This window comes from Rhinopithecus roxellana, chromosome 18 (assembly GCF_007565055.1).
Source record: "Rhinopithecus roxellana isolate Shanxi Qingling chromosome 18, ASM756505v1, whole genome shotgun sequence".
In the NCBI taxonomy this organism is placed as follows: Eukaryota; Metazoa; Chordata; class Mammalia; order Primates; family Cercopithecidae; genus Rhinopithecus; species Rhinopithecus roxellana.
The window spans coordinates 74,883,551-74,907,186 of NC_044566.1; the positions used below are offsets into that span (position 1 = coordinate 74,883,551).

General features: G+C 34.3%; 1 protein-coding gene across 2 annotated transcripts in view; it reads right to left on the bottom strand.

The window, feature by feature from the left end:
* Positions 1-23,636, bottom strand: part of DACH1 (dachshund family transcription factor 1) — a 445,951-nt gene that overhangs the window by 238,070 nt on the left and 184,245 nt on the right. For both annotated transcript variants that reach the window (XM_030922383.1, XM_030922382.1), the window contains exon 2: positions 23,187-23,302. In XM_030922383.1, coding sequence (XP_030778243.1) covers positions 23,187-23,302 — 116 coding nt within the window. The remainder of the gene's footprint in view (positions 1-23,186; positions 23,303-23,636) is intronic.

Consider the following 23,636-nt stretch of genomic DNA (forward strand, 5'->3'; position numbering starts at 1 on the left):
GGCTACAGTGAGCCAGTGATCACACCACTACATTCCAGCCTGGGTGACATATTGAGACCCTGTCTCAAAAAGAAAAAGAGAGAGAGAGAGAGAAAGAAAGATTTCTTTTTATTCTTTTATTCTTACTCCAGCCTGGGTGACAGGTCATAGGCATGGGTGACAGATTGAGACTCTGTCTCAAAAGAATGTTTTTTTTTTCTTTTTATTCTTTTTCATAATTTCCTCTGGTGCTCATTTGACTTTCTAGTGGAGACCCACAGACACATGCACAGTACAAAATGTTGTGAATGTACCAAATCTCAAAATGATTAACATAGAAACATGCCTCGCCGGGCGCGGTGGCTCAAGCCTGTAATCCCAGCACTTTGCGAGGCCGAGGCGGGCGGATCACACGGTCAGGAGATCGAGACCATCCTGGCTAACACGGTGAAACCCCATGTCTACTAAAAATACAAAAAAATTAGCCGGGCGTGGTGGCCGGCGCCTGTAGTCCCAGCTACTCGGGAGGCTGAGGCAGGAGAATGGCGTGAACCCGGGAGGCGGAGCTTGCAGTGAGCTGAGATCCGGCCACTGCACTCCAGCCTGGCGACAGAGCGAGACTCCGCCTCAAAAAAAAAAAAAAAAAAGAAAAAGAAAAAAAAAGAAAGAAACAATGCCTCATGTGTAGAATTTACTTTCTTTTATTTTATGTCTGAGTAATTCTATTTTGTTATTTTTAATTTTTTTAGAGACAGGGTCTCACTATGTTGCCCCGGCTTGTCTTGAACTCAGCTCAAACAATCCTTCCACCTCCGTCTCCCAAAGTGCTGGGATTACAGGCGTGAGCAACCGTGTCCCTGAACTTACTTTCAAGAGTATACTTACAAACTTAAATAATTCAACACTAAATAAAAAATGTACTTCGATATTCAGTTTTAAAGGAAGAAAAACTAACTTCTATTAAGTACCATCACACTAAAATGAAAGTGTTCAATGACTCAAAATAAGTATTTCTGAACCGTAACTTTGCAGTCTTAAATATCGTGTATCTATAATACGTGACTAAAAGGCATAATGTTTGAAAATATCATATCACAATAATTATGGTGATTTCCCCTATCAAAGTAATAAAACTGAATTATATAAATTTATTCTTAGGGATACATATTTATTGTTTCATTGCACATTATGTATTATATATTTCTTATAACAGACTCAAAATTGATGGCCGGGTGCTGTGGCTCAGGCCTGTAATCCCAGCACTTTGGGAAGCTGAGGCGGGTGGATCACCTGAGTTCAGGAGTTCAAGACCAGCCTGGCCAACATGGTGAAACCCCGTCTCTACTAAAAATATGAAAAATTAACCAGCATGGTGGTGTGTGCCTGTAATTCCAGGTACTTGGAAGGCTGAGGCAAGAAAATCTCTTGAACCTGGAATGCGGAGGTTGCAGTAAGCTGAGATCGCGCCACTGCCCTCCAGTCTGGGCAATAAGAGCAAAACTCCATCTCAAAATAATAATAATAAAAAAATCACTGTATCCATGTAATGTATACCAAAACATATTACTTATTTTAATCTCCTTCACTTGGCCTAAATATTCTCATCTTGTAGGAAATACAATGTGATTATTTAAAAGTCTAAAACCTACAACGTTGTATTCCAAAAACTAGAAACTGTGATTTGAGGAAGAGATCTTGCTGGAATATTTTTATTTTGTGAAGAACTAACACAAAAAATGTGTCTATAGTTTCAAAGATTTGAAGTCTCTAAAAATGTCCCTGTGAAATAAGCACACATATACTTCCTTGATAATTGTACACATTTTGATTTTTAAAAACATTTTTTCAAATTCAGAACGTATTTCTTCACTCTGTTTTTCTGAGGAGAAAAATCTGAATATTAGCCCAAGTTTTAAATTAGGGTGTTAAAAATCTCAGAAAAGTTTATTCACATCTCTGAGGCTAAAAGAAATGCCTTTTAACCAGAACATAAGATTTTTAGAACCATACTAGAAGTCACTACCTTTGTATAATCAAAAATAGAAAACAAAGTACGCATTTAGAACTTAACTGTGAGACAGAAATTAATTTACGTGATGAATACTGAGAGGAAAGAAGAAAGGAAGAAGGGAAGGGTCTGTATGTCACTTCTAAAAAATGGAATACAAAGAGTGTCATAATCATGTTTTGACTTACTGGGGGGTGGCTCACAAATTTACAAGCAGATATTATTACATTAAAGCAATTTCAATGCTCTAATAGAAGGTTATGTATTTGCAATGGAAAGTTACTTGAATTTCACACTATAGAGCTGTTAGTGGTAAGTAATTATACAACTGTATTTCCAATGATGAAGTCCCATCTCTGTGCTTGTTCCCTTCCCAGTGGAAAATATCTTGTGAAGCAAAGAGTGGCTAAGGGATTCAAGAGGAGGAAAACACATACCATAAAATATAATTAAGAATTGTGGAGGCTGCATATGACAAGAATAACCATAAAAAACAGATACAAACCAGCTGGCTGTTAACAACTTCTGAGTTATAAAAATCTTAAACCTGCTGTAAAGCACTCAATTCGATTTACATAACCACAGAGCTGACATTCCTTTTAGACTCCTCTGTTGGGGATTTTTTTTTTTTTTTGACATGTTTTAAGGCAACATAAAAAGCAACTGTGAAAAGAAGACATGTATCATCTTACATAGGAATTTATTCCTGCTTTAAGACTGGACTTTCAAACTTTAATCTGAACCTCTTCCCTTGAAGTGGAAAATATCTTTAATGAACATTGGCTGTCTGATTTTACAGCATTAGTTTTTAGATGTTCATGTTTCTAATAACACTGATGCTTTCTCTGTGTGTTATGTGTTGTGTGTATTTGAGTCACTGGCATTATACAATTTCAATTCAGTGGTACCCATTCAAGAACCAATATCCATGGTCTATAAGAAGAGAATAATACTTTGGTCAACCATGACTGAAACAACTATAATTTCTTAGGAACCTAATGATGCAGACAGCATTCTACAAAACTAACATAGCTTGCTGTAGGGAATTAAAAATAAACAAAATAAAATAAAATCAATCGTACATTGAGTGAAGTTTTGATGTATAAGTGCTGGCAGCCGAAATTGCCCAGAGCACAAAATGAGCTTTCCCATTTGATAATTTGCTTGATTCACTATGTTGCTACATGCAGGGCATTTTATGCCTGACTTATATTTAATCCAGTCACCTGCTTCATGTTAGAAGGGTCATAATTATATACAAAGGTTTTGAACATACAGCATATCAATATTTCAGTCTGGCATATAAAATATGTATATACATTTTCAAGTTTAACAATTTTAAAATATGTTTGGTAATAACTTCATCTAGGGTTATAATAAAGCACAAAATCATTCTATTTTCACCAAGAATAAAGTAAACAAATGTATTGGGGTTATGAGACAACCATAGCCCCATATATTGGGATGAGCAGAGGCATGGAGTTATGAATTCAAATTGTCTGCCATTATCTGGCTGATTTTGAGCAGCAAACCCTAGTTTTAATTTCTCATGGAACTACATGTATCACAGAAAGTTGTTGGGAGATGATATAATTTATGGATTCTTAAAATATGTTAGGATTTTTTAAATAAATCTCTAAAATATTTTTTGTGTAATGTGTAAGCTGCCTTTTGTTATGTTAGATTATGTTAGGAAATAATAGTTAACTCCTTCAGTTCTTTAGCCTGTGTAACTATTTAAAACAGAAATTACCATTAATAAAAAGAGAGAAATCAGTGTAGCTGTTATAGAAGAAATAATGAATTTCTTTTTGTCACTGACACATTTTAAATGACATCAAATGTCCAACATCTAGTGATAGATGTAAAACTGTTTAGAGAGTATTATGGATAAAGTGATGAAAATAATTTTTTAAAAAAAGAACATGAGATTGTTCTACAATATTGTTATAGAAAAAGATTGTTATAGAACAATCTCATGTCCTAGACAGGGGAAAACCAAAAAGAAGTTTTGAAACATCTTTATACGTTTTTCCGTGTTGCTTATCATAAAAAATAACAGTAATACCAGCTGCTTAAACACACACGCACACACAGACACTTACACATATATAAATGACTCATAAGAATAATTTTAATTTTGTTACATTGTTTTATCTTGAGTAAATATGAACTTAATCACTAGAAAATATCTTAGCACACAGTAAAATTAGCAGGAAAAAAGAAAGAACATGATTTACTATGTTCTGGGATATTACAACATTTTCTATACAATAGAATAATTAATGGAAGACTATCAATATAGACCACTATGTATATGATTAGACAGATGAATACATCTAAATATGATAGAATCAAATGTGTATATTTTGTATTTCAAACACTTAAGTCAAAAATTATATTGTTTCCATACAATCCTGAAAAGGAGGATACATTTCCTAGATTATATGTTCCCAAAATACAATATCAAATGAAAATCTTCAAGAAAAAAAGATCCCTTGAAATTAAGTTTATTTCTATTTCATAGGCAGATTGAATCTTAGAATCAATAATAATAATTATAACATTATCCTAAATTTGAAACATCCCTCTACAACACACCTGGGAGAGAGTAGTCAAGGCATTTCTATGAGATTTCCATGCAACACGGTCCACACAGTTTCTCAGTGAGCTCATATTTGAACCATTTTTTTCTCCCATGAGTGGCAATCACTTGTCCAGTCCTGCCTTCTGGAACAATGGAGAATTAATCTGTAACCTCTATAACTGCATCCAAAGACAGTGATAATGTCCCTACTCAGAGTCCCCATTCTTCTCTAAATATTCTCATTTCCTTCAACCAATGTTAATGTAATAACTTCCAGTTGTGATTACCCAATTTGGACAATGTTTTCTATCATGACCTCTCAAGACGTAACAACCACAAATGGACACAATACTGTTGATACCCTCTAAGCAAACAAGGCTGCTGCCAAAACAAAGCAATACGTAGAGCTTGTCAGCAGCCACACAGCATCAAATTTAAAATAGACTTCAGTGAATCACCATGTTGGCAATGCTACACAGAGGTTTTGTTCCCAGATGTAAAAATCTTATTTATGTTGAAAACATCAAATATTATTGTTAAAAGGGTTCAGAATGAAATAAATTGATGAATACACGATTTATAAAAAATCACGATCAAAATATAATAACCTTAAATGAGCCCAATGCTGCTGATAAACGTACAAAACTGCCACGTCGTGATTCAGGAAATAGGCTTGGCAGTCATGTTAATAATCTTGAGCAAGAAAAATCAGTGCCAAAATTTACTTGTCTGTAAAATGGAAACCGTAATAACTACCCACAGACATTTCATCTGCATTAAATGAGCTAATATATGTAAAAGGACTTAGTAACTGAAATATGATAAATCCCAATAGATGGTAACAATTACTAATATTCTAATGATCTAAAAATTACATATTCATTAATCAGTCAGTGATTGCATTGAATCTTCAAATAGCCACATCACATGCTTTGTAATACCGTAAAATTCATCTATTTTTCCACAAAAAATATTGCTATCGGATTTAATTTTCATATTTGTGTTGTACAAATGAAGTTTCGAGTTGAATCACACTCTTTTTGAGACAATATAAAAATGCCACTTTCCACCACAATGAGAATAATTATTCCTTTAACCCCTAGTTTTCTCTTCCTCTGAAAAAATTTATAGTGCTTTTATGTAACTCTTGGTATTGCTACTTTGTACCTTCAATTATAGATTACTGAGTGGCAACGTCATTCATCTTTGCAACTCATCATAAATATTTGTTGAATAAATAAAGGAACATTTCTAAAGCATGCATTTCACAAATAAATTTTGAATTAGTTATAAGTATATTGTATGATATCTAATATACATTTCAGATTTTCTGCAACATTAAGATATTCTATTTAATGACTATAAATATTTTACTTATTTGGAAATAAAGAGTGTGTGTGATTGTGTATATGATGGGGTGTGTGTGTGTGTGTGTGTGTAACTTCTCCAGCTGAGAATGAAATGTATCAAAAGTAGTTGGGGGTGTTAAACAGCAGAACAACAGAGACAATAATTCAATAACATCAATCAGTTATCTTTTGTTACTTTGTTTCTTTCATCAGAACTTAGCCTCTGCTAAGCAGAGGTTTCATTAACAACTTTGCCATTTTAAATGTTTTAAATAAAACAGAAGAGAAAACAAATGAAAAGAAGGAGGAGAAAACAAAAAAAGCTAGATTGAGAAGACAGATGTTCAAATTTGAGGATTAGAGCCTAGGCTCAGATGAAAAACATGCAACAGATACATGCTTTCTGGTCAAAGCATTGTTGGAGAAAAGATTGAAGGGTTAGTTGACAGCTAAACAAAGTGCTACTGGAGCACTGAAATGTAGAGAAATTCACGCTCAGAAATTTAAAGGAATTGCCAGCATCACACAAATATTTAGTGGTTAACGTTAATTAACCTTACAGGGACCACATCCCCGCAAGAAAGAGAGCAGTTTTATAGACTCCCAACCATTAGCTTATATAACTCTGCTAGGTTTCAGAGTGAATATAAATAAGAAATAGAAATTCTGAAGACTCCAGTTTTCCAATTGTTTAAAAAAACCAATTCGCCAGGTATTTGCCAATACTTGATATAATTCACACGGCTGTCTCAAATAATATGGCTACGTAGATTTCCAGAGTGCAATACGTAAAGTTCATTAATACCCACCTAATTTTTCATTGGAAACAGATTTAAGTGAATCACCTGTTGGAAACAGCACATTGAGGTTTTATTCCCAGATGTAAAATCTTAGTTAGGTTGCAAATACCCAATGCTGTTGTAAAAAAAAAAAAAAAAAAAAAAAAAAGGCTCCAGTGTGAAGTGGATTGGTGAATACACGTCAAAAAAAATCATGATCAAACCTGGCATTTTTGTTGACAGACTTTGTAGTGAGGCCAAAGGTGTAATTAGGCCAGAAAATTACTTTCTCACCACTAGAATTGTTCCCTTCAGGTCTTGAGTTATCAGTCCAGAAAATTTCATTAAACACTAAATTCACTTTAAGACAACTGTCAAAATTAAGCAGAGGTGAGTCAAGTCAAGGTCCTAATATTCAAATCTCTCATTTGGATTTTGAGATTCAATACAAAATAAAAATGTTGTAGGTTCATTTTTCTATCAAGACTAAACTTTCTGTGAGTTTAAGAAACAACTCGTTCTTTTGGAAAACAGGATAAAGCAGAATAACTAAATACATGTAGAATTTGAGATGCTTACTAGCCATAAATGATTGAAACAACCTCTATTCCCTGTTTAGTAAGATCTTGGTGTGAAAACAATAAAACCTTAAAAGTACTCACAATTATTACAGAGGCAATGCAAAGAGGGGAATGGTACTAATGACAGAATTGTGAATTTACCGCATTTGTTTTAAAATGATGGGAGTTGGCTGTAGTATACTTATAAATAACTGGCTTACCACATTTTGAAAAATGGAAAGAAATAGGATATTTTGGTACATATTTCATAGATTGTTGAGCAAGAACTCAGAGTTAATAAACAAAAAGGAAATATACGTTATACAACATGGTAAGATTATGAGTGATGCTTTCGTATTTTCCAAAATGTTACAATAATAACTTACAAATTGAATATTTGAAAAATAGCTTCAACTACTTTTGCAAATTATATAAAACAGTTTAGTGTTTAATATAGCTATCATGAAAAGTATGACCATAATTTCTGGAGCCAAAGAGCCTATGCTGAACTGCCCTTGGATGTCAATTGTGACACTGCTTTAACCAGTGCTTTATCAATTGCACAAATAAATAATAACACAGAGATTTACTACTAATGAGCAATAGTGTAAATTAAGACTATAAGAGTGAGGTATTAATAAAAGGTAAGAAATTATTTTTTCAATTATTTAGGGTAAAGTAGCATGCTTGGGACTTATAGCTAACACTATGTTTTGAACTATTTATAATGTTCAGAAATAACTCTAATAGCATAAAACATTTGTCAGTCTATTAGTACTGCATTATTTAGCAAAGTGAAATGTAAAAAAAAAAAAAAAAAAAAAAAAAAAAAAGGTTTAGTAGACTTTTCCACACTCAATAAAGTGATAGCTAAGTTGGAACTAAAATTCAAACATAATGGAATATTAATGAATTAAGCTTAGTCAATAATTTGGAAATATATTTTTTAACATCTCTCAATTTATCATTTTGCTACCCCTATACCATATCTCCAAATCATGAGACTGAACATCTCAACACCTTAAAATGTAACTATAAAATATATAACCCTTCAAAATGTAACTATTTTGAAACAGTTCTTAAGTTTTCCACCAGTATTATGAGAGAAATAAAATACTATCAAGAAGATATTATGGTGTAAACTAGTGACTAAAATGCCTACAACATAAGAATTTAACTTATATGTCCAATACATGCAGTGGTGCTGTAAGAAGTTTCTGAAATTAGGATTAAGCATGTTAATGAAAATCTGTGTTCTTTTAAAATTTGACCCTGTCCTTTAAAAAGTTAATCTATCAATTTTTTATCAATGAAAAATTCAATTCATCTTGTTTCAATTTTGATCAAAATATGAATGTTACCTAAAGAGATTAACGGATTCCTTGGACATAGCATAAGTGACAGTGAAAACAAGATTTATAATTATTTATACCTGAATTCAATCCCCAGTTGGGCCCTTCATTTCAATTTGAGCAGACTATTTAAATGTTGTGTACCTTAATATTCATCTGTTAGATGGGACAAGCAACACCTCCTTCACAGATTGACATGAGAAATAAATGAAATGATATGTTAGCTATTAGCAAAGTTCCTACCATGTAGTAGTTACTTATTAATTGTTTGCAGTGCCTTTTGTTTTAACCAATTTATTATATTTACTAATTGAATCATATTTAATTTAACAATATTTTGGCCCAAAACTATGCTAGATTGAAGATGCAGTGGTAAAAAAAATATACATAGACATAAATATTGATTGTATATATAAAAGTAGTTGGAATTTTTAAATTAAACGTACATGTAACTGATAAGATTTTTTCATTCTACTGATTATATCCTATGTACAAAGTCTTAATAAATATGCATTATAAATGCGAGAATATCTATAAAAGATACGTGTGAGAAGTACTATGTAGACAAGCTCAAGCAATTATTTGGAAGCAAATTTCAAATATTTTTCACTTGCCAAAATCTTCTTTATTGTGGTTTGCATCTGCAATATGGCCATGGCCGTTCTAAACCATATGATGAGAATTATAAATTTAAATAAGCCTTTTAAAAATTATTTCTAAAAAGTAATGCTCTCTTTGAATATACTAATTGGGTTTCCAAATATGCTACTTATGAAATGCTAAATTTATGCATTTTATTATATTTATTATAAAAATAAATCAGTTGAACATGCAATAATCAGTAATGAAAAGATGACATAAAATTATGTCCAAAGAATAAAGAACCCTGCATGCTAGTTGATATGACATTGTAGAAACAAAAAGTGACATTAAGTAAAAAATGACCAGGTGCGGTGGCTTACACCTGTAATCCCAGCACTTTGAGAGGCCAAGGCAGGTGGGTCACCTGAGGTCAGGAGTTCAAGACGAGCCTGGCCAACATGGTGAAACCCTGTTTTTACTAAAAATACAAAAAATTGGCTGAGTGTGATGGTGCGTGCCTATAATCCCCACTACTTGGGAGGCAGGAGAATTGCTTAAATCTGGGAGGCAGAGGTTGTAGTGAGCAGAGATTATGCCACTGCACTCCAGCTTGGGCAACAAGAGCAAAACTCTATCTAAAAAAATAATAATAAAATAAAATAAATTTAAAAAATGAAGCAGCTGTGGATGTCAGATTTTACGTACAGTTTTTTTTTTTCATATAGAATAGGAATAAGTACTCATGAAGGACTATAACAAGGAATTTTCAATAATATTTTTAAAAGAGAAACTGAGAAAAAAAACGCAGCACAGTCAATTTTTTACATGACTAAGATCTCACTTTAAATCTCTCTGAATCTCTTACAGATAAAAGAAACATGGCCAGATAATGGTAGTCCATGATACATGTGTTTAATTATAATCCTGATATTTAAGGTATTAATGCATAGAAACTCCAGAGGCAATAGATTCTCTGGAATTCAGGCCAAGATCAACAATGGTCTAGGCAGAACTGGCTGGACAGACAGTCAACATATTCAAGGTAAAATGAATATTGCTGTTGAGATGATGGGATGATATGCTAATGGGAGTGATAATGCTGACAATTTTTATGATCAATTTTAAAAAATCAAAGGAAGCAAACCATCTCATTTCATTAAAATAATGGCATTGGTATTTGGAGGAAGTACACATTTCTAAAATGTCTATATTCCAATAGTTCTCTCTCATTGATACGTATAGTATTTTAGATGATTGATGTGGAACTCACTGTAATTTCAAAAATTCATAGAATATTATTATGTCATGAAATCCATGTGGAGAAAGCAATTGCCGTTATAAATCAAAAATACAACTCATATGGACAGGTCATATGGTAACAGGTTCTCTTTGGAATAGTATCCTTAAATTTAATTTATTCAATAAGTTACTTAAAGGTTAGGTATGATGAGATGAATTTCATGCTCAAATAACTTCAAAATATCATTATATTGCAACATTAAGAGATTAATTTTCTTGGAATTTAGACATACTTGCATTTATATTCATTTGAATCAACATGGTTCCATGGAATCCTACTTGAACATTTTCTCCATAATTTTATTCCCTAAAAGAATTTTATTAAGCAATATAAGATAACAGATAACACAAAGGGCATTTAGTGCTTTAAAAGATAAATGAAGGTATCCAAATAGAAGGATACATTTTAAAAACTTTCACAATGTTACATTTTCAAATTTAGAAAGTAGATGTTTTAATAGGAGAACGAATAGGTCCAAAACTTGACTTTTAGGGAATAATGCTTTACTTAGGGAATATTTTATTGCCTTTAATATTAAATATTTTACATGGTTAAAGATAATCTTGGTAATATAGCATCACATTTGTAAATCAAACCCAAAATAACAACTTATATTTGCATAGTCCTTTGGAATAAACAAAGAGTGTTGCATCCCCTTTAATCCTTAAAAACTCAACACTCTTTCCTGAAATTATATCCTTACATCCCAGGAAGCAAGCTCAAATAATTAAAAAATATATATTTAGAAAAATAGTCTCTCCAAAATTATTGGATTTCTGAAATGAAAATTAAAGGAAATATGTTTTATCTGAATAGAATGATATTCAATCAAAAAATTAATGTAGGATGTATTCCAGTAAGTTAAATATGAATCACAAAATTCTACATATAATAGACAAAAACAAGTCAATGACATGAGAATTGTATCAGGGAAAAAATATTTTTTTGATCTAATTGAAAAATACAAAACAAAATTTTCTAATAAAAATAAAGAAATGGGCCAAGCACAATGGCTCACACCTGTAATCCCAGCACCTTGGGAGGCCGAGGTGGGTGGATCATGAGGTCAAGCGATCGAGACCATCCAGGCCAACGTGGTAAAACCCCGTCTCTACTAACAATACAAAAAGTTAGTTGGGCATGGGGGCGTTCGCCTGTAGTCCCACCTACTTGGGAGGCTAAGGCAGGAGAGTCACTTGAACCCGGGAGGCGGAGGTTGCAGTGAGCCAAGATTGTGCCTCTGCACTACAGCCTGGGTGACAGAGCAAGACTCCGTCTCAAATAAATAAATAGGCCCAGTGCAGTGGCTCACACCTGTAATCCCAGCACTTTGAGAGGCTGAGGCAGGCAGATTGCTTTAGGTCAAGAGTTCGAGACAAGCCTGGCCAACGTGGTGAAACCCTGTCTGTATTAAAAATACAAAAATTAGCCGGGTATGGTGGTGGGCACCTGTGATCCCAGCTACTCCAGAGGCTGAGGCAGGAGAATTGCTTGAACCCGGGAGGCAGAGGTTGCAGTGAGCCGAGATTGTATCACTGCACTCCAGCCTGTGCAACAAGAGCAAAATTGCATCTTAAACTAAAAAAAAAAAAAAAAAAAAAAAAAAAGAGAGAAAAAGGAAAAGAAAAAAAAGAAACAAGAAAACAAGAAATGATTATAACCTGATGCCATAAATATGGAAAAGAACCCATAATTCCCAGAACTGATATATTCGAACAGAGAGATAAATAACTGGTATTCCATGTGAAACAAAGCAAATTATCTGTTTTAAAAATCATCATCATAAAACTCTGAATCAGATGGCATCTTGCTGTGTCACACTTTGCAAAGTGTTTTGTGATCACATTAGCTCGGGGATACCCAAACTCCAGGCCACAGAGCAGTATGGGTCCTTGACCTGTTAGGACCTGGGCCACACAGCAGGAGCTGAGTGGCAGGTGAGCAAGCAAAGCTTCATCTGTATTTGAAACCACTCCCCCCATTGTTTACATTAGCGCCTGACCTCCATCTCCTGTCAGATTAGTGAGAACATTAGAGTCTCATAGGAGCAGGAACCCAATTGTGAACTGCACATGTGAGAGATCTAGGTTGTGTGTTCCTTATGAGAATCTAATGCCTGATGATCTGTCAGTGTCTCTCATCACCTGCAGATGGGTGGTGAGTTGTATTATTTCATTATATATTACAATGTAATAATAATAGAAATACAGTGCACAATAAATGTAATGTGCTTGAATCATCCCAAAACCATACTCCCCACCCACCCCCATCAGTGGAAAAAATGTCTTCCACAAAACCAGTCCCTGGTGCCAAAAAGGTTGGGGACCGCTGCATTCGCTTACTATGTTCCTCACAAAGTCCTATCGAGTAAGAGATAAGGCAGAACTTATGACGGTGGTCTTTACATGATAAAGTAGGTATTTCAGAAGGCAGCTTGATGTAGGAATATAATCAATAAACTGGGGTCATAAAACCTAAATTGACTAGAACATAATAGGTACCAATTCCTACCTGTAATGGCTGAACAAGTGAGGGCAGGTAGTGTTACTCAATGTCACACAACTAGCAAGCGATGAGGAAGAGAATAAAGGCCAGACCTTTCAGTTTCTAAGTTAGGAGCCAACTCACAATACCATTTTGTTTGAAAAATAAATGTCTTTTAAAGAAAAGAGTCATAGCCTAACCTACTCATTGTATCCTAAAATTAGCCCAAATAAATAAATAAATAAATAATCCATGGTATTCATTTCCTAGGAATTAGGTCTGTGGCAACTTTAATTAATGTGAGATGGCACAAAAGATCTTCAAATAGTTTAGTCTACTGTATATGTCTTCAGCCATATATCAACATGTGAACAAGATAAAAAGCTCTCCCATTAATGATACTGACTAATTCCTTAATGAAGTGCAAAAGTGTTTGCGTAATCTGATTCAATTTATTGAATTAGGCTACAGTTTTATCATTTTGAAAATCAGCTTCATTGTTTACAATATGTCAATTCATTTCCAACAATTAAATAGCTCAGCATACAGCCATAATCAATTGAAAGCAATCTCCATTTTTAAGGTCTACTACCATTTGTAATGTGCATGTTTCTGAAAGTGATATGTGATAGTTTGAACATATATTGTAACAGTAGCAATGACATTTTATATCCGTAAAACTTATTTTGTCCACAAGTCTATAAAGAGAGTTCAGTGTCATTAAGTCCCTAAAAAGTAAACATTTCATAACCAAATTTCAATGTTATAAAATAATACTATTAGCAAAATCTGTAGAGGACATGTGAATATGAATAGCTTGACAATCTAAGACTTCCTATACCTAAACTATACATTTTAAAAGTTATTAATTTTATTTTTAAAACCAGTGGAGTTGATTTGAGTATAGAAAGCAATAATATTGAATAACACTGGGATCAGCCTGTTTAATTACAATAATATATTACATTTGTCTAGCTTCATCACTTGCAAGATGCTACTATAAATTGTGTCATTTGACATTCATGACAATTGGAGAAGCATAATTCTGATATAATAAAAAGATTCTTTTTACAGGTGAAAGAAATGAAGAATCAAAAAAAATTTGAATGGTTCCATTATTATATATTTCAAAAGCCATGTGCCTGAAAGATTCCTATGAATTTTGGGGATTGGCTTTTCTCTTGGGACTTTAATTTTTAAAACGGAAAGTCAAATCAAAATAATTCTAAGTAAAGTTCAAGGTCTTTCATTTAAATATCTTTAGGATTTATGTCCTTGTGTTATCATGTCTGATGGTGTTTACTGTTTAAAATAATACGACATATTCCATCCTTATTCCAAAGCCTAGCACTTTAAATATTTCTTTGTATTATGTTCAATAATTGCCATTTCCTCCTACTGACTAATTTTACAGCTATGGAACCGTTTAGGGTTTCTCATGAAAGAAGGGGAGAGAAGACAAAAGAAAAAAGATACGTAAAAATCTCTTTCAACTGGAAAAAAAAAAAAGTGTCTGTTAGCTTTACCATAGTCACAGTTTTATTCAGAAGCTAACTATTCCATCCATTAAAAACAGTGTAGCAAGTATGATTGCTTGAGAATATAAAGCATGCATCTCAAAAGTAATTTTACGTTACCATACAAAAAACTAGGAATTAATATGTGAATGAGCACCTTTTAACTAGAAAGACACCATGTCATGTTTGGGAGAAAAATTAAAAGTAAAATAAAATAGAATTCACATATTTCATAATTAGAAGGGAACGAGGTGGTCTTCCCCAACCTACCTCCCTCTCAATGTAAAACTGCCTTCAAATTTAACTAACAACAGGAATTATAAAGCGGGAAATTTTACAGCTGATGTTTAGGGAGGGAGAATAAGTTTTCAAAAAAGTTGTATTGTTTTGTAACATAAACAATATAGCCTATTAAATACATTGAATAGAAAAACTGTAGCTGACAACGTTTCATCCCAGTTTTCTCTTGAGCATTTCTGTCAGAAGGAAAAATTGAGGTTTAATTAGTAATACATTCCACTTTCTGACAGTTCTCCACACAGCAAGGTTCTTTCTTACAGAAGCCAATGTAGACTTCTGTGCAATTTGTTCTATTAGTCAGATTTCTGCTTCAGAAGTGCAGAATATGATTCTATTGTATCATCCACTTTCAGATTTTCTGTAAGTCTTCTTAAGGCTAAACATCACCATCATTTCCAAATTGCTATCAGCATGACTGTTCTCTTAATGCTCACAAGTTTGTCAATGTCTTACTAAAAATTGTGGTGCCATGACTGAACATAATATTCCACATCATTAAGGGAAGGACTTGAAGCTTTGAGGTTAGCCTGAGAGGAAAGCCTATCAAAGAGAGAGGCTAAAAAATAAATAAATAAAATAAAAATAAAAATAAACTGTTTATCTTATTTTGCATTAAAATAAGCAATATTTGTATTTCTCACATTTCTTGGTTAGGATGGGACGTAAGATACCCACTGCATCTCCTACTGGTTAAAAAATTATAGCGAGCAATAAAAGGCAACATGTGACACATCCATGATGTAACCAAAGGATTAGAGCACTAAGAATTTCACAAATAAATGGATATCTACAAAGCTCCAAAGCTCCAGGTAATCTATACAATATCCACTGTCATAATCAAAAGTTGACTCTGAAAATCTGATTTGCTTTTCTTTTTTTTTTTTTTTGAGTCTCACTCTGTGGCCCAGGCTGGAGTGCAGTGGCCGGATCTCAGCTCACTGCGAGCTCCGCCTCCCGGGTTCCCGCCATTCTCCTGCCTCAGCCTCCGGAGTAGCTGGGACTACAGGCGCCCGCTACGTCGCCCGGCTAGTTTTTTTTGTTTTTTTAGTAGAGACGGGGTTTCACCGTGTTAGCCAGGATGGTCTCGATCTCCTGACCTCGAGATCCGCCCGTCTCGGCCTCCCAAAGTGCTGGGATTACAGGCTTGAGCCACCGCGCCCGGCCTTGTTTTTCTTAACATAAGTAAACTCTTGTCGAAGGAGGCATCATATTACTAAAAGGAAGCAAATAATACCTTGCAGTTAGTCAATTAAGGACATTAGCAACTTCATTATGGGAAATCTACTATGAGAGAAGTGTAAGCAGATTGTAATTCTTAGTACAGACCAGTGTAGGCATATGAGACTACAGAACTCAATAGAAACTTGGAAGAGAGAAATAAATTAGGGAAGAAAGTATGGTAATTTTCTTCCAAATTAAGTAGATGAGAGGACTGTCCAGAAGTCTAGTAATATGTGGTTATTTAATTAAGTCTAAAAATAACACATCATTGCTCTAAGAGATTAGAAAGAAATGATTTTTGTGAATATCTATGCTAGTAACAGACTGAGGGCATATTGTGATTTAACAGAAGTACTCTGTCATAACACGTTACATAAGGAGAAAAGAAGTAAATATATTTCTTATGTAGTTTATCATAACGAACTATATTTACATTCAGTTAAATTAGGAAACATATTTTATTTGTATGTATTAAATTAATTATGTATCAAGGTACTGGATGTACAACGAAAATTCTAATCTTTAAGAATTATATAATATAGTACAAATGTAGTTATATATACCTGTATATGCAGGAACTGTAAAGAGTAATATGTTCCCATGGACATGGTGGGGAGGGGGACACCACATACTGGGGCCTGTCGGGAGGTAAGGGGCTGGGGCAGAGATAGCATTAGGAGAAATACCTAATGTAGATGACGGGTTAATGGGTGCAGCAAACCACCATGGCACGTGTATATCTATGTAACAAACCTGCATGTTCTGCACATGTACCCCAAAACTTAAAGTATAATAATTTAAAAAAAGAGTAATATGTTCCATGCTATGTTATTTCTATAAATATCACTTCTCTCAAGCATCAATTTAGAGATTTATATTCCATCAATTGTTGATGATTATGCTTAAATGTAACCATCATAACCTATAAACAAACAAATAATGCCTTCCATATACTTAGTGTACCTCCATCAGGCTCTAGACTCTGCATCTTTAATCTGGAGCCTAACTGTGCTTAATGGGATTTTAGAAGCTACATTAACACACCAGTGTTTAAATTTGTAATTGTAAGGCATAATAATTTCTCTCAGAAATCTTTTACTAAAGATGTATTAGCCATATTCATTGAATAAATATTTAGTTTGGAATTATCTGCTCTGTGCCAGGCAGTATTCTACATACCAGCGATACCAAAGTGAACAAAACAGGCCAAAATCTTCCAGAGGCTACATTGGTGTGCATGTCTACTGCATCTCACTTGGACTTCTCATAATACTTAGCCTAGTGACTTGCTGGATGTGGTTGACTACCAATGGCCTCCAAAATTCAGCCCATGTCCTAATCCAGGAAATGTGTGAATGCTACTTTATATCAAAAAAAAAAAAAAAAAAAAAAAAAAAAAAAAAAAAAAAAAAAACTTTGTAGATGTGATTATGTTAAGGATCTTAAGATAGGAGATTATCCTGTATTATCTAATGTAGCCTAAATACAATGACAAGTGTCCTTACAAGAGAGTCAGAGGGAGATTTCACACACACACACACACACACACACACACACACACACACACGAAGGCAACATTAACACCGAGTCAGAAATTGGAGCCAGGCAACCACGAAACCAAGAAATGCCTGCAGCTCCCAGAAGCTTCAAAGAGGCAAGAACTGGATTATCCCCTAGAGCCTCCAGAGCGGGTACCCTGCTGACACCATGATTTCAGCCCAATGATGCTGATTTTGGACTTGCAACCTCCAGAACTCTGAGAGTATAAACTGTGGTTTTGCCGCTAAGCATATGGTAACCTGTTATGCCAGGCACAGGAAACTAATAGAGTGCTCCATTCAAGTTTGAAAACTAAATAAATTGCATGATGAAGTCTAATGTTTAGGTTGACCTTACAAAAAGGGAAAAAAAAAAAAAAAAAAAAAAAAAAAAAAAGAAGACCTACCTTTTAATTTTTCTCTTCAAGAAAAATACAAAGGGAACACACATTAAGTAGTTATAGGTTAAATGTGCTACACTCAACAAAATGTCTGGTTATCAAAACTCTCAAATGTTTCCTACATACATAAATATATGAAAACACATACAAACATATTGCATAAACATTAAGTGTTTAAATAGTTTACATGAGATTTATTCTTTTGGTAAGGGATACAGTAGCTTGCTATGTTTAATTCATTAGTGAAGATAATCCAACAATTTGTGGCTGTTTGACTTGTGCATTTTTCTGTTCTCCTTACTTGTGAGTATCCCAGTGGAATACAGAGTATTTATTATAATACATTTCTCAACATACAAGGCATTTTTTTTTTTTTTTTTTTGAGATGGAGTATTGTTCTGTTGTCCAGACTTGAGTGCAATGGTGTGATCTCAGCTCACTGTAACCTCCACTTTCTGGGTTCAGGCGATTCTCCTGCCTCAGCCTCCTGAGTAGCTGGAATTACAGGCACCCGCCACCACACCTAGCTAATTTTTGTATTTTTAGCAGAGATAGGGTTTCACCATGTTGGCCAGGCTGATCTCGAACTCCTGACCTCAGGTGATCCACCCGCCTCAGCCTCCCAAATTTCTGGGATTACAGGCGTGAGCCACCGTGCCCAGCCTAGGCACAGTTTTACATTGTAAATTTTCTCCTGAGACAGTGAAATGTTTAATGCATTTAAACAATTACAAATGCTAATATTACAAAAGAGGTTGTTTAGATATTGTTACTGTTTACTAATTAGTAGAAAAAAAAGAACATTAAATTTGAAATATGTTTTTGAATTCACCACACGAGAACATTTTTCTCTAAACTGTTTTAAAGATAAGAATGTTTCAATGGGATTAACTCTAGATTACTATTGCCCCAATCCAGTATTTTTTCCAAAATGATAAATTTGTAAGTTATAAATTCTTACCTTTTAAGCACAAGGTATGTGTGTATAATTGCTTTCTTTACCCTGAATACTTATTAGTTATATGTCTACAAGATCACAGTGACAGAAAAGACATATCCAAGAGACAAAACTATAAATCAATCATTCATTTAATTTGAGTGTATTTTTAAGAAAATATTAAATAATTTTTATATGTCAAAGGCAAATCCTGGGGACTCAATTAATTCTTAATATTTTTATGAAATGCATCTCAAAATTAATTTGCATACTGACTTAAAGATGAAATCAGAAATTTGGCAAATACACTATCCAAATTGCATTCCTGGACAAGAGGGGAGTATTTTGAATTCCTAAATAACCCCTCTCTTAATTTTAAATAGACATCATCTTAGAAAAAGTTGAACGTTATTGGAAGTCTGTTGCTAGGATGAATTATTCCAAACTGGTAGTTATTATCAAAAATGATTTATGACAAGTGCTCAGTCAAAATAAATGTAGTGACCACAGCAGGAGGTATTGCCTTGTGTGACTCTACAAAGAACTTTCTTTCTTTCATTAACTTCAACTTCTGGTTGCTATGGCATCCGGTGACAACCATAACTTTTAGAAATTATCACCATCTGCCCACGCCCCTTCTAAGGTTACACACAAGCCCACTCAAGCAGCCAAAATAACACATAAAAATTCCACAAGCAATCTCAAAGTTTGTTGTTTTGTTTTGTTTTTGTTTTTGTTTCAAGTATAGATACCTAAATTCTTAAATATTAAGACTGGGAAAATACATTTAAAAAAAATAGTCTTTTTTTCCTAAGAAAACAAATGCACCCAGGGAAAACTATTATTTAACTCCAATGTTCAATACTTAAAAAGAAACAATAAAATAATGATTAGGATTGAATCAATAGGTGTTTTTTTGTTTGCTTGTTTGTTGCTTTGTTTTGTTTTTGAGACAGAGTCTCACTCCACGCCAGGCTGGAGTGCAGTGGCACGATCTTGGCTCACTGCAACCTCTGCCTCCCAGGTTCAAGCGATTCTCCTGCCTCAGCGTCCCGAGTAGTTGGGATTACAGACGCACACCACCATGCCCAGCTAATTTTTGTATTTTTAGTAGAGATGGGGTTTCACCATGTTGGCCAGGATGGTCTCCATCTCTTGACCTCACGATCCGCCTGCCTCAGCCTCCCAAAGTGCTGGGATTACAGGTGTGAGCCACCTTCCCCCGGCCGATCAGTAGGTATTTATAAATTTGTCTAATTTAATCCATTTTCTTTTCACAGGACAAAGTTAGGCAACTTTGAAGATACATTTACATCTTTTTATCGTTTTCAAATGTTACTTCTCAGAATACAAAAGTGCAGGCCAATATTCATAAATAAAGTCCTGCAAATTTAAAAGTCTATATAATCATATTTAGTGATATTCCCCCAATACACTAACGCATTCGGTAGACTGTTCTGGGAGAAAGATGTTACATGCTTCTTGAGAATTATAGAATTCATTTAAGATCTTTAGATTTCCAGTTAATGTTTTAAGACAGTAAAGATACGTTGCTTAGTATATGAAGACATTACTCTGTATTCCCTAAAATCTAAACTTCTGCATCTAGAAAAAATTTACTTAAAAAGAGAAAAAATACTGAATATATGAAGGTAACGCCATTCATGTGCAATAGTCAAACTTCCGGCAACGTAAAATCTTTGGACTAGTGTTTAAAAGTTGAAAGTAAGCAAAATAGTAGTGAGCTGGCTCACACACCCTGTTCTAAAGCAATTCACTGAAGTCTACAGGCACTAAACCAACTTCCTTCCTTCCTTTCTCTCTCTCTTTTTCTCTCTCTCTCTCTTTCCCTCCCTCCCTCCTTCTTTTTTCTTTTCTTTTTTCTTTTCTTTTCTCTTCTCTCTCTTTCTTTCTTTCTCTTTCTTCTTTCCCTTCCCTCCCTCCCTCCCTCCTTCCTTCCTTCCTTCCTTCCTTTTTCTTTCTTTCTTTCTTTTCTCTCTCTCCCCTCCCTCCCTCCCTCCCTCCCTCCCTCCCTCCCTCCCTCCCTCCCTCCCTCCCTCCTTCCTTCCTTCCTTCCTTCCTTCCTTCCTTCCTTCCTTCCTTCCTTCCTTCCTTCCTTCCTTCCTTCCTTTTCTTTCTTCCTTTCTTGTCTTTCTTTTCTCCTCTCTCTCTCTCTCTCTCTCTCTCTTTTCTTTCTGACAGAGTCTTGCACTGTCGCCCAGGCTGGAGTGCCGTGGCGCGATCTCGGCTCACTGCAACCTCCACCTCCCGGGTTCAAGCGATTCTCCTGCCTCAGCCTCCCGAAAACTGGGACTACAGGCGCCCGCCACCGCGCCCGGCTAAATTTTTGTATTTTTTTTAGTAGAGACGGGGTTTCACCGTATTATCCAAGATGGTCTTGATCTCCTGACCTCGTGATCCGCCAGCCTCGGCCTCCCAAAGTGCTGGGATTACAAGTGTGAGCCACTGTGACCGGCGTTAAGATTTTCATATGTAGTATAAAAGATTTTCCTATGTCATTCCCAAGTCCCAAATTTTCTAAACAGAAATCTTTATCATTCAGTTAAACATAAATAAGCAAGGATTAACCAAGTACTACCTATTTCATTTTTCCAAATCTCAAATTGGAATTAGAATATCAGGCAGTAGGATTCAGTTACTTGAAAAACATGATTAAACAAATTGAAATGATAATAGCCGCCTTGTAATTGGGCAATTTTCAGCTATTGATTTCATTTTCCTGTATCTCAATTTTTCATGCACAAAATTAGTATAAAAATATTTTCGTGGAATTTTCAATTATTTACTATTAAAAATTTTGGTGGCTAGGTATGGTGGCTCATGCCTGTAATCCAAGAATTTTGGAAGATCGAGGCAGATGTGTCACTTGGGTCCAAGAGTTCAAGACCAGACAGGGCAACATGAAGAAACCCCATCTCTAGAAAAAAAAAATACAAACATTAGCCAGGCATGGTGGACTGTGCCTGTAAGTTCTAGCTACTCAGAAGGCTGTGGTGGGAGGATCTGTTGAGCCCAGGAGGTCCAGGCTGCAGTGCACCATGACTGAGCCACTGCACTGCAGCCTGGGTAAACAGAGGGAGACCCTCTGTCTTAAAAACAAAAGTAAAAATAAAAACTATTGCTGCCTTGCTGAAAAAAATATTAAATATATAAAATAAACAAATAGCTGAAATAGCTACAAATTCAACTCTATGATTTTTGTTAAATGCCCACAAAGGTGAATGAACTGTTTAGACATTACTGCAAAAATAAAGATGAGTTAGAGACAGTCATTGATGTCAAGAAACTTCTACCCAAATATGAAATAGGAAATAAGATTACTCCATGATTATATTAGAGCACACAGAAAGACAAATGTTACAAAGAAAAATAAAATACTGATACATGAATTTAGAGAAAAAAGAAAAACTCTCTTCTCATCTTGCCAGATTACCTTTATTGCATCAGCTGTATTATAATACATGACATTTATATGTTCATATGTATATTTCCTCAATATACATATGATAAAGAAAAACAATATAAATATTATATATTATATTATAATATCAGCAATATTTTAATTTGCTCATGTATCTGGCTCATTTCCTGATGAAACAATAAACATGGGCAAACATATGTTTCCGTAAATAAAATAATTAATGAACCCATTCAGGTGGTAGAAATGAAATGAATGAATTTTGCTCCAGTGCATTATTAAATTTGTTTATGGTATGGAGCTTATGCAGTCAAGACTATTCTTTTACTTATACATTTTCAAAATTCTAGAAATAAACATTTTTCAAATGGTTCCGATAGAAACATATTAGTTTGCAAAAAATTACGAGACATTTCTATTCAACAGTGTTACTGTCTTTTGTTTGGATGCATATCTATCAGTTTCTGGAATGCTAAACAAATTTAAAATCCAAAGACCTGGGTTTGGATAACCACTGACAGCTACAGCTGAGTGACCTTGAGAAAGTCACTGATTTTCTCTGAACTTCGATTCCTTAATAAGACAATAGGAATGATAATTTGATGTTTGATATTTGTAGTAGGATTAATTAAAATAACTTCTAGCACTGTGCTCAGTTAAGCTTTTGTTTTATTTTAAATAAAGAAAAGATGGTAATCATAATGTAATTTTGAAATAAATTATCTCAGTAACATTATCTTAGTGTGCACAAAATAAAATTGATATGTGTAAATATTGATTTACAGGTATATATAAAAGCTATGACATTGGCTGATTTTTAATATTTTTTGGCATAAGTGAGTAGCAGTCTTACCTGTTGGTGGAATTATCCCAGGAGACATGAGACCAGGGACAGAATGTGGCATGATGTGAGAGTTCTCTGGGGAGGTGACACTTTGAGTCCTCTTAGGAGGCCTTCCAGGTCTAGAACTGAAACAAACAAACAAAAAATTTTACAATTAAGCTGTTGTCTTACACATCATTTCAAAGTTGTTTCAAGTGGTAACATGGACTGTAAATAAATTTGTTTCAAGGACGGTTGCTTTTGCAGTTAGATGTAATAGACTTCCATCACTAATTAGATTACATGCTGAATTCATTTTCCTCATTGAAGATCAGCCACTCCTGATGCATAATTCATAGCCTGCACCTCGTTACCTGCTTCTTCATATTAATATCTATACACAGTTTGAATTGCCTCGTTTGCATATGCTAAAGTTCTGCATGCAGCCTTCAGCACGAAAATTATGCACTAACTTGTAAT